This window comes from Pipra filicauda, unplaced genomic scaffold (genome assembly GCF_003945595.2).
Source record: "Pipra filicauda isolate LSUMZ 115617 unplaced genomic scaffold, ASM394559v2 scaffold300_size901280_pilon, whole genome shotgun sequence".
Lineage (NCBI taxonomy): Eukaryota > Metazoa > Chordata > Aves > Passeriformes > Pipridae > Pipra > Pipra filicauda.
This window is the reverse complement of record NW_024104422.1, coordinates 116000-128796: the sequence shown is the minus strand read 5'-3', so window position 1 is coordinate 128796 and position 12797 is coordinate 116000. Positions and strand designations below refer to the sequence as shown.

The window sequence follows — 12797 nt, the reverse complement described above, 5'->3', positions numbered from 1 at the left end:
CCAAAGCTTGGAAGAAGCATCTGGATTCTCATTAGAATGGGAATAAAGCTGGGCAGATGGCAGTTTTTTCACTCTCTTGCATTTTTTATCTGTTCTTTTCTATTTGAATTGCACTTTTTTTTTCTGACTTCGTAGGTATCATGAAAGACAAAGAAGCGCAAACAAAATCCACATGCAGCAGTCTTCTGACTTATGCAAAGCATCTGTCTTCCCAGTTCCTTAAACAGCAATATTTCTGTCACCAGACATCTTTAGTCTCTAGAGACATGTGATTCTGGGTCCAAATGTTATGAATTGGGCCTGTTCCTGTGGTTCAGTCCTCTGACATTATGATTATCATATGGTTTTGGAATGAGCCAAGAGATACCGCACATGATAGTCTTAGATAAATTATATATCTTGGGTTTGTGTTTTTCAAATACACTGTGAAGGTCTAATATTTTGCTCAGTATGAAGTAACATGAAGACATGACTCTAACTGACAGTAATGGGAATCATTTGGCTCCATCTCCACAGTAAATATGCACTCCTACAACAGCTACATATTTTTTATTCATTACAACAACTGTTGCAAAATGGCAAGCAAATAACCTCTGGAAGATAAAAAAAATAGAATGAAGGCCCATCTGAAATAAAAATCAAGTTTAAACAATACTTACCTTTCAATCTCTTGACTCTTTTCACAGCAAGCTCGGAAACCTTACGACGTCCGCGACGTGATCGAACAGTACTCACAAGGACACCTCAATATGATGGTTCGGATAAAAGAACTTCAAAGAAGGTAGTCCCTGTCTACCTCATGAAATATTTGATTTCTCCAGTGCCAGCTGGCTTTAGGAGAGATGCGTACTTAATGAACAGTAATTGTCTGAAATTGCAAGCGCAACGGGGAGCACAATATCTAGAGGATTTAGCTTGGAGTCATTTTTAACCCTTTTTATGACCAGGCTTACAATTGTCCTTTATTCTCCTCTCCTCTGTCTCCAAGTGAAATTAAAAGAAACGAAGGTGCATGCTGTGAAGTTTATAGTATGAAGCAATTTTTTCTGTCCTCTCCTTAGAAAAGGAAAACTCTTCAAATAATGATTTGTCTTTCTGTTCCCACTCTCTGGTTCTCCACAATTGAGAGAAATCTGGTTCACTTGTGTTTCCCTCTCTATCTGGAACTTTTCCCTTCCTACATTCCTCCATGCACATGCTTTCTCTGAGTTTCAGATTTGCAGCTGAAATATTTTGCCACAAAACTATTCCCTTCTGTTTCAGCACAAAGTGCTTTTCTCTTTACAAATTAACGCTGTGGACTGGGACACCAGAATGAACTTCTCTGACCCTTAAATTAAATGAAAGAAAAAAAAGTCCTGTTGAACGGAATCTACTGTGTCAACATATATAGATGTTAAATCTGCCTGTATGAGATTCAAGGAATAGTTGCAAATGTTATTAAGAAGCTATTCTGTTTGTATAGTCTTTGTTATTAGATTATATAAGACACAAGAGAACTATGTTTTAGTTACAACTTGAAAGTCTAAGAAATATTAGTACTCAAGAAAATAACAATAATAATATGGTTTGATTTTGGAGAAAAAACTCTAAAGAACTAAACTGCTGACTGTATATACAGAAAGTCATGCTAGTCTCGTGTTTTTACTTGTTTTGGTTTAGGTTTAAAGCTACTGTAAATTCTCATGTAAATTATGCTCCCATGCTTTTTCTAGCAACAGAGTTTAAGTTGCTTGGTAATTGCACTGCTGGTAATTCTCTGTTTGCTTTTCAGGTTGGACCAATCCTTGGGAAAGCCAGGTCTTTTCCTCCCAGGTATAGTGACCGCATTTTATGTAAAATTATTAGCTTCATAACTTTGTGAAAATACCATTGGCTTCAGATTTATAATCCAGCTAATTATGCATTAATATAATTCTGTTAATAAGCTTTGGAATGCCTGTGTAAAGATAAATATGTTGCATTTAGGTGGTAGTGGAGCAAATGGAAAGTAAGAATAAAGTTAGAATGTTTATCAGTGCACGATGAGTTGGAAATATATCACAGGAAATTCTTCCACAAAAATATACTTTCTAAATCTTTCATTCTGGGATTAGAATATATGTTGATTCCACTTAAAAAGGTTTTTTTCCTTTTTGAATGACCTATAGATTTCAGTTCTGGAAAGCTCAAAGGAAGATCGTGGGTCTCACTCAGGAAGAACTGGGGTAAATTTGAAAGCTAGAGTGATAGAAGTGATATGAAATTCATCATAAAAAATGCAAGGTCAGGCACAGGGAAACCAATAAAAAAAATCTCATACATGATCATGTTGGTGAACTTTGGCATGTCTAAGAAAAAGAAAGGCCTGGTTTGCTAATTAATTGTAGGCAAATGCAACTGAATGTAATGGCCATGCACAGCAGTGATATTCTGGGAAAATCTTGTGGTGGGAATCGTGGAGATCAGAAACCTGAGTGCTTGATGGGGAAAACTGAAAGAAGTGTTTATTTTTTTTCCAAAAGAAGTTGACTTCAAATTTCAGGGGCCCTGTCTCGTTCTCTGTCCCTAAAAGCTCAAAAGTGGCTTAGGAACTGAAGCCCCATATCCCCAAGTGACTTTCAGCACTCACAGCCATAAGTGTAATTGAGGGTGGCAAAGTTATTTTAGAGTCTTTAAAAAATTACATATTATCAGTGGTTAATATTACCAGAACAAGGAATATCTCTCAAAACACCTTTTCAGCATCTGATTGCTGCAGAAGACTCAGTAGTATGATCTTCTTTCCCTGTAGCTGTGCTGGTTTTGGACCACAGGAAAATAATCCGTCAGCTCGAATACTTCTATACTTGGGAATTCATTCTGCAATGTTCAAGCTAAAATTATGGAAAAACTTCCCTTACCTCCAAGAATGTATTATTTGATTTCAAAGGTAGCATTACCAAATTAGAACTGCAATTTGTTCTCAAAAAGACTAGTGTTAGAAACACTTTTTATGAAACAGTGTCTTGTTTCAGAGGAGAGGAAGAATTAGAAGTGTTGGCTGCAAAGAAGCTAATTGTAAAATAATGTTCTGAGAGGTTTAAGAAGCTGAAGATGTTCAGGAAGTTTACTGTCACCAAATCTTGAGTCAAAATGGTTGTGGTAACCACTGAGAGGATCTTAGATAGGTCTGTGGATTTGAACAAGTGTTCAAGTGTTGAAAAGAGTCTAAAGTACCGAGGAAGAGCCATGGGGTTGTGTCCATGATTGATTCATGCATGATCCACCTGTAGGCCTGAAGTTACACAGCAGCTTCCTGCAGAGATAGCCTGTAAATACAGCCCCAGATGATAAAAGTCAAAATCTGTCACACATTTTCTATGGTTCATTATAACTTTTTATTGAAAACTCTTCCTTTGATTTACTATGAGAAAAATGTTGAGTTAGGCTCATCTTCAGAATTCATGATGGGAAGCCTTACTGTGGGAAGTATCACAAGACTTCTGAGTTATTTGGGAAAGCCATAATCTGTGCTCTGGAGGAGATTATGGCATCCGTGTTCATACAACTACTTTCCCTTGTTAAGTCTTTTCTTGCAGCATTACTGTTGAATAGGTCCTTTGAGACAGCTCTCTTAGATGCACAAGCATGGTGGCCCTGCTACGAATGATGTCTGCCTCCACAGCATGCCTTAAATGGACTGAATAAATGCTGACTGGGAGAGGTAAAATGGTTGTAAGGGATGCAAAAGCTGTTAAGCTCAGTTATGGGTTTGCAAGACCAAAACCAAAAGTTAATTGATGTAGTAGTTGTTTTATCTAGAGCCTCCACAAATCCAAAAATAAGATAAGTGGTTCCAGATAAATGGTCTGCAGAACTAAATCTGGAGTTAGTTTGCAATTACTCCCAGTGTTATCCAACCTGCCCTTACTGCCAGTATTATCCAAGTGATGAACAGTGATGAGTGGTTACAGTATTTGTCTGTTTGGGGTGAAAACAGACCTCTTGCATTGCCCTTCTCCTCTGGCAAAGGAGTTCTTCCTGAGTTTTCCTCAGAATTCATGGCTAATTCTACACTGAAGATGTATTTTCAATATGATGCTTACACTTTTCCAGGCATTGCTAAAAACCTCATTTGTAACAATTATGGGTGTTTCCGCCAGACTGTGTTATTTTTGTATTGATGGCAAGCAAAAGAGAAATGACAATGCAAACAAAATTAAACTGCCAAGGAGAAAACCATGAGAAGAATTTTCCTTTTGAGCTCTTTTTTTCCCCCCTGTTTTATTATACTCCCATTCAAAGAATCTTAAGGTCTGATTCCAAGCCCGTTGAAATAAATGGGAGTCTTTCCAGTGACCTCAGTGGGTTTTGGATCAGGCTGTTGTTGAAACCCTGTTGTCAACTTTGATAATATAAAGTAATTGCAGTGTGTCTATAGTATTATTACCTTTCAAAACTGAATGATGTCATAAAAGATCCAGAATCTGAATTCACTGGAAGCAATTATTGTTATTTTTCAAGTTAGTTTCTCAAAGATAAAAAGCACTAAAAGCTGTGTTAAAACAAGATAAGGATACAAGAACAGAATAAAAGCCATGCTGGGTCAGACCAGTCCTGACTCTGATGGAGCCAAAAGCAAGGTTCTTTGGGAAATGTGTAAAAAAAGCTATGCATAAGCCTCTAAGCTTCCTGTAAGCTTTCAGCCATTTGCAGATCAGAGACTTCCTGACATGGTTTCAGTGCATACAGTAGTACAAAATAGTGTGTTCTCAACACACTTTCCTAGAGACCCCTATAAACGTTTAACATCTGAGATATTTTGTAAAAAGAACTTTTAAAAAATGATTACAAAAAAATCATTTAAGTTTTACATACGTGTATGGTGAGAAATTCTACCTTTTTGCTTGTTTTGCTCCTGGTACCTACTAGTTTTCTTTGAAACTCCTACTATCAGGAGTGGATTTAAAAATGTTAAGATAATGGAAAAATTTTCCAAAGACCTGAATCCCATTGTTATGGGTATACCCAGAAGACTGTGTCTTATTTTCATGGAAAGCCTGTCCCAGTGTTCCCAGGTGACACAATTTTATAAGATGACACACATTCTTGTAATAATATACATGTTAATAATTTGAAAGTGTTGATATAGAGGCAAAGCACATATTAATAAAATTATTGAATTAACAAAGTAGACACTTATATAATGATACAAATAAAAAGAGCGTAATACTTGACCTTCACTACACATAATGGAGTTAACTGCTTCTGATTGCAATTTTTGAGACTTACTACAGCTTTTCAGGGGCAAAGGTGAAGAATAATGCCAAGGTAAAACAAAAGGTCCAGTGTTTGGATTCAGAAAAGTACACAAAAAGCTGATATTTATCTGCAGTTCATCTGAACCTCTTGGGTCTGCATAACACTGGTGGGAATCCCTGGAGGAAAGAGCTTCCTTGTAAAATTTTGACAGTTCCATTGTTTGCTTTTTTTTCCATGAAATGCCACATAAGCTTTCTGATAGTTTTTCCTTCCCATCTGTTAAGAAGAAATTGGGTCATAGTATCTTTTAAAACATAATAAATATGCTTGGTTTAATTTTTATCTTTTTGAGTCAATTAATATTTGAAATAAGAGATACTCATATTTCTGCAAGAACTGATTTATTCCACTCCTCCTGGAGACAAAATCAATGGGAACTTGGTCAAAACCAGAAACCACATAGAATATTTGCTGTAGCTGTCAGGTGTTCACAATCTTGTTTCTGGAAGTTCATTTCATTGCTGGAGTTGATCTACCTCAATACAAAGAGCCAGCAGAAATATCACTTATATCCTATTCTGAGGGTTTGGAATTTGCAGCTAATTTACTGCACATTTAGGTCCTCTGAACAGTCTTGAACTGCATTCTTAATAAAGACTTAATAAAGAAGCTTGCATTTAATTTTTAAATTGGTGTATTAATTGTTTTATACATAGTGCAATGATAGTGTGTCTAAATCCTGCCATCAGCATCTTCGGGAGGAAGGGCAGAAGTGTGATATAGTTCTTTAACAAATGCAGTGAGCAAAGCTTGTCTCTAATAAGTTGATTTTATTGTTCCTTGTGAGTCACTTAAGCAAATTGTGTCATCTCAGAGGCTGAATAAGTGGAGCAGGTAGACTGACAGACCTTTTTGTTAAGGGCTGTCTTATTTGTTGAGAGGTGATTGCATGTCTTTAACCAGGCAAAGTACTCACTGCAGCTAGATTTTTGCTACTTGAAAAAGCTAGAAATTTCTACTCCCAGTGTATACTGTTTAACCTTCATCATGGAACAGTTAACTCTATGGCAAAGTTTCCGTATTGCAGTAGTTTCTGTGTTTGGCAGTTTACTTTTTAGGCTGTCCAAAGGAAAACACAAGTACCTGATCCAGGACTATGTTTTACCTTTTTTCACTTTCTTCTACTGATCAGTTCTGAAAGGCTCTGGCTGACAAGAAAAGAGACTCAAACCAAAAGTCATGATGCCTAAGGCAACTTCGTTATTTGCTTTTTTATGGATCTGTGGCTTAAAAGAACAGTCCTGACTTCCATTTTCAGAAGCACTCTCAGTTTACAAACCTAAGAATCTGGAACTTGCCATAAGCTCATCACAGTTATCCCTGCGTGGAACTTTTACAGAACTGTAACAAACACAGATCCAGAAAGCTGTATTTGCATTGTTAGCCAAAAGAAATCATGGTGTCTATTGGGCTGTTCTGCTTTCTAAAATAGAATTTACAAGGTTTTGACATATCTTTAGCAGTCTGGAATATCCTTGGTGTCACAATGCTCATATTCCTCATTTTCTGCTTAAAAGAAATCGACTGTTTTCAAATAAATCGTAATATTTTTCAGTTAGCTCCCTTCTATCTGTGTACACCGGGAAAGTAAAAATCAAGGAAGGACTCTTATTCTGTCCAAGCAGTCATTTCCAGCTTTAATAATTTTCAGACCATCTGTCTGCAATTCATCCACTGTCCTAATGCTCCCTGTAATTATTTTTTCTAACCAAAGGAAAAAAATTTGTTTTATTTAAAGTTGGTGGGTTTTTTTTTTGTATAGTCTGATGAGATGGAGGACACTAATTGTGTTAAAAATTAAGAATATGGTGCAGTCCCTCATTTTATTTGCTTTCTTCCTCCTACTTATATTATTACATGTTATTTATATCGCATGGTTCCATTTGGGGAAAGAGTCCCCACCTACTGAACTGGCATGGAGCATACCTAAAATTTTTAACTTTTTCTTTTTTTTTTTTACAAGAGGCTTCTCTTGTTCTTCACTAGAAAAGGAGATGGGCCAGATTTATGAAAATATTAGAAAATGAATACAGGTTTGTGTTGTTTTGAAAGTAGAATAGCCTGTGTATTCAGGAAGGCAAAGGCTTTCAGGGAAGAAATTTCTATGTTAATAAAGATGAGAAATGGACTAGATGACCCAACAACTATTCAGTCTCCCAAACTATAAAGCCTAGTGCTTATATACCTGTGTTTTCTCTGATTCAAAACTAAGTATATAAAATGATGGGTCAGTATCATACCAACTATGTTACATGAGCTTGTTGGAAGATATTTCTTTTTTATTTCTGAGCTAAAACTTGTCCATATGTATTTTCATCCAGTTGTAAATAATTGTGCTTCCTTCCATTAAGATCATGCAAATGTAGTCTTGTGTTTTGTGCCTTTCCCATATGCATTACTGGATTGCTTAGATGATCTATCTGTTTTCTGAAGCCCACCAAGAAGAACAAAAAAAAGTCAATACTAAAAGAAAGTTATTTTCGTTTGCCAAGCAAAGACTGTAGAAATTGGGATATTTCAGATTTATAGTTAGCCCTGCAATGTTTTCAACTGTGTAAAAGCAAATAATCTAATATAGGAAGTCTAAAATTATATATCTTGAAAATTATATATCTTGAAAAGACTCAAGAGAGAAAACATAAACATGAGATAGAAATCAAATGTACTGGAGTAACATTATCTGAGCTTCTGCTCACCCTTCCAACAACAACGTTGAGCACATTGTGCACACACCACACTTTAAAGGATGGTCTTTATTAGAAGAAAATGCTTGTAAATTAGAGCTGAATGCTGTTTTGTGTGGAGGCTAATAAGAAGTTGGGAAAGACCACAGCATTTTGTGACTTATACAATCTGCATACCAATGAAGGGGTGGACGAGATACAGCTACGTGCATGTGTATCATTCTTTTCACTTCATCTGATGGGAGTGCTACATGCCACAAAACAGCTTCTAACTGCTTATCTGCCTCCTATTTTCTTGTTTTCTGTTCCACACAACATTTGAGAATAACTAAAATAGGAAATATTATTAACTTGGTTTGCTTGGTTTGTGATGTCTTAGGGATTATCTGATGGATGTAATTAGTGCTGGTGAGGAAATTATTATTTTATTTTATTATTATATAAAAAAAAAACCAAACCACCATGCTTTTTGAAATATTTCTTCATGTTTGGGGGACTTTTTGGGTTTAGACCCAAACAAAAACACTACCTACCCACTGCTGTTCAAATCGCATCCCAATTTAGAAATCCTTGAAGGCATGGTTTTTTCTGATATCTACTTTGGAAGATTTGTCTATGGATTTACTAACTAGAAAGTAGACTGCAGAATCAATTATTTCATTTTAGGCAGAGATGAATACAGATAAACTTGAGCCTCAGCCACTTATATTTTAAGAGGTTTCTGAGGTTGTGAATGATGAATAACACACATGTATAAGCCAAGCTGTGTCATATATTGTCTGTCCCCTCACAGTGTCCTTGAAAAATCTTTGAATTTTCTCTCTTTATTGTATTTGTTCCTACAGGTTCTCTGATGAAACACTTATCTTTTCTAATCCTGCACAGAGCTGCCAAGGGTCCATGACCTTTTAAATATTTTAGGTGGTCTGTAGAGGAGAAGGAAAGCACAAAAAGTACTCTTGCCAGCATTGCTTTTTGCTAAAGATTTCCCCTAAGTTTGGGGTGCATAGAATACAAGTTACCTTGAAGTGAACTTTCGTGCAAATACATCGCTAAACATGTCATGCCAGCAAACATATGCACTGCTAATGGCAATGGTAAAGCAAGTACCATTCACTGAGAAATGCCAGAATGTGAGTTCTGTGCAGAGTGAGCACACATACAGGCAGTTATGGTGGGCACTGATGCACTGTAAATTCGTATCTCAGCGTGTCTTCCAGAAAGCCCTTCACATTGTGCTCACGCCCTAAACAAAATTGAATTAAATAGCTTTAAAAGCCAAAGCTCAATGACTCATAAAAATTAAGTAATTTATGAAACTATCAGTTACTCCTAGCCGTTATTGGAGGTATAGTTTAGTAGAGAAAAATGTATCCAAATTCCATTGACATAGGCTAAGTTACTTTAGTATTGGGGCATGGTTTTTTTCTTGTGAATATTTTCTCCCAACTCAGGATATATGTGGGTTCGTGTTTCATTCCTTGTGAAATAACACCCCCAAACTGTGGGTTTTGCAGTAGGCCATGAGAACAGAAAGGATAGACCCCACTTTGCACAGTTTTTAATCTTGGCTTCCAATCCCACCATTTGCAGCATGAGAGTGAAACAAAATGCATAACTTGGCTTTAATAATCAGGTCTCAAGGAGCAGGAGGGAAAATGAGGTCGGAGATGCAAGGGCTTTTCCCAGTGTCACTCATTTGCAAAGAGGAGATGGATAGATAAATAGATAGATAGATGGACAGACAGACAGAAAGATAGAACCCCTGGACAGTGCTGTCTTCTACAGCTGCAACCTCAGTTGAAAACTATTCTGGTTTCTTTATGTATAGCAAGTGTACCTTGCTCATGCCAATGATATCCAAGACAGGAGGTGTGCCCAGTACTAGGCCTATTCCATCTAACTACATGCAATTAGCTGACATAATTAAACAAGGAAACAAGTTACCACAGGCACTATGTCTAATCATTCATGATCATAGACTACCTCTATCAATGTCCAAGTTGCCCTTTAGACTAACCTAATCTTGCCAGTTAGACAAACTAATTCCCTTCTCTCCAACCACTCTCTTTCACTTCCATTCACCGTCAGAAATTCTTTCTTGTTGTGTTCATGTTTTTTATGCTACCCTACTATTACCAGCTTCTTGTTTTGCTTTAAATATCATAGATATAATTCTTAGTCTGAATTTATTCTCCACCTAATGGATGTCCCATTTTTATTCTTCTTTATTTAGAAAAAGGGGTAGACAAAGGATACTATAGTATAGGAGCCAGACTGATCCGGCTAGAGGATAAGGTAAGTGCATGAAAGCTTGCTTTTTTTTTTTCCTGAGTCATGATATCTGATCTACAGACGTGCAAGATAGTATCTTGGCGTGATTTACTTTAGAATTACAGGGCACCATAATAAAGAATAATATAATTTTTGTAAGGGAGTTGATGAAGTATCATGTGCATGTTGTTCAGCATTAACCATTTACCTGCCATGCAGATTTGGTTCTCGAGTATAAAAGGAACTGCTTTCATATTGAAGCCAAATCACACATTTTGTATATAAGTACTGTGAACTAACAAGGTATTTACCAGGCAAGTATTAGTGACTTAAACAGAAAGGCCAATATCAGGTTCTTTGTAAATAGCAGCAGCTGATATCTCAGTTAAGGATCTTGAGATTCTTTAATGTTTACTGCATTTTTTTCCCTGTGCAATTTTCTTTGCATCAGTTTTGCCCCTCCCTCACTGTCTTCTCTCCAAGAATATGTTCATATTTCTCATTAATTAGAGTTACTTAAAAGTATGCCTGGAGGCCAAAGCTCAGTGAGGCTCTATTGTTTTAGACCTAATATAAACTTCCTCAAAAGCTTTTCCTACTCAAGTGATAACAAAAAAAGAAGTTTGCTTAAAATTAAGGCTCTATTTCTCTAATAGTGTTTTGGTCAGCTCTCTTACCTACCTCTAAAAGCTACCTACCCCTAGAACAGGGTGATTTCTGTGGACAGTAGCAACACAGTAGCTTGGTGTGTGGTATGATGTAGCAGCTGAGACAAAAGTCCATTTGAATTTCCCTTATCCACTGCTTATTTGTATCCTTGTCTCACTCAAATTTCTCATGCAAATTTTCCTTTCACTTCTTTCTGGGGAAGTGAGGTGAGAAGGAAAGAGGAAGGAAAATTCTCATAATTCTTAAGAACTGTGCATCTTGCCAAAAAGCAGAAATTGAAATTAAACTGATACAATCCCTTGCCTAATTTTTAATGATCTTTGCTAGGACAACATTGGAAATATGTAACACTGCGTGTCAAAGAACATATTTTCTTTAATTTTTAGCCTTCTTGGACAGTGCCAGAGAATCAGCTTCACAGATAAGGACAAATCATCTGAGTTAACTTTTGAAGTGGATTGGTCCCTTGTGTGGACAGAGTCGTTTAAAGTGAAAATGGTTTTCATTCGGATTGCCTTAATTCACTTCAAAAGAGATAAATTGCTCTCTAGCCTCTGTATATCCTGTAAATTCACACCACTAGTTTGTTCAGATTTCTTGAATATGCATATTTAGAGAAACCCACAATACAAATTTGAAAATTTAGCAATAAAAGTATCTGTGGTATCAGTTAGAGTGCTTTGAGTGAGAAATACTGCTAGTATTGTAAATACCTCTGGAAGCAGTTTTTCATGGTCTCCTGACTGCTCCATATTTATGAAGAAGAGAGGTGAGAAAGTTTTTAGTGTGTCTGGCAGTGGTCCAGCTTTAGCACAATCTGCTGTGGATTTGGTAAACCTTATTTCAAAGCCTTACTTGGAGTACTTCAGAGGGATCTTGGTATAAGAAGAGGAATGTTACAGGAGATACTAGTGTATGCCATGAGTGCTGCAGTGACTGATCTCTGTTGCACAGACCTGCTTGTGTTCTGCCTTTACAGCTTAAACCTGCCAGAAAACTGAACTCCAGCTGATTCGAAGAGTTCATTTTCATCAATACTGCCTTGATGTAAATGTTTAGAGATGATGAAGCCACATGGTTTCACCTTCTCATGTTAAATATCTATTGAAAGCTTGTGGTAACAAGTCTGTAGCGTGGACTCACAGCAATGTTTTCAGAACAACAGTCATGCAAATTAAAAAAAAAACCAATACAGTAGTGTAGCCACCTCAACTTCATTTAGACATGATCTAAATATAGTGCAAGCTCAAACCATTAGTGTGGGCAAGACCTAGCTGCTATTTTGTTTGAAGAGTTCAACTTAGTTCTTTAAGTATTGTATGGAAACTGGTGAATTCTCTCTCTCTCTGCTTATTGTTCTGCAAAAAATGCATAGAAAGGAATAAAAATCTGTTGAGATGTTTTCATAAGATGACTCAATCATTGCAGCTTCCTTTTTGTTCTCAGACCAAACTACAAATGTAAAATAAAATGCCAGACTCCAAGGTAATCCAGGTTATTTGTTTTTTCAGTACACATTAACCTTCTTTCAGGGGTACAGGGCTTCATTCTCATAGTCCTGCCAGGAAAATAGACATGGTGCAGAAAAAGCACAGACATTTGTTGTGTTGTTTTTTGGGGGATTTTGGTGGCATAGGTTTTGGTTTGTTTGGGGGTTTTTTTGTATTTGCATCTCTTTGGCACATTAGGCTAAAATGCGTATGTTTACTTAATGAATACAAAGTGAAGGTTCCTACCTATCTCTGTTCTAATGGGACAATAGAAACTACTGCACCCTGCTGTCAAACTGCTTCCCCTAAACTATTTTCCCATGTTTCATGGGCTCTCCTATTCTAATAGTTCACTGTGTAGTAGCTGCTATGTGCCCAAATGTGAAACAATATTGGA

The 12797-nt window shown here is 36.6% G+C and overlaps 1 protein-coding gene across 1 annotated transcript in view; it reads left to right on the top strand.

Annotated features, from left to right (window-relative positions):
• Window positions 1-11951, top strand: part of LOC113985260 (potassium voltage-gated channel subfamily KQT member 1-like) — a 278155-nt gene extending 266204 nt beyond the window's left edge. Inside the window, exons 13-16 of the mRNA XM_039383283.1 lie at window positions 687-781; window positions 1775-1815; window positions 10204-10265; window positions 11890-11951. Of these exons, the coding sequence (XP_039239217.1) occupies window positions 687-781; window positions 1775-1815; window positions 10204-10265; window positions 11890-11922 (231 nt within the window). The 3' untranslated portion in view covers window positions 11923-11951. The remainder of the gene's footprint in view (window positions 1-686; window positions 782-1774; window positions 1816-10203; window positions 10266-11889) is intronic.
• The last annotated feature ends 846 nt before the right edge of the window (window positions 11952-12797 follow it).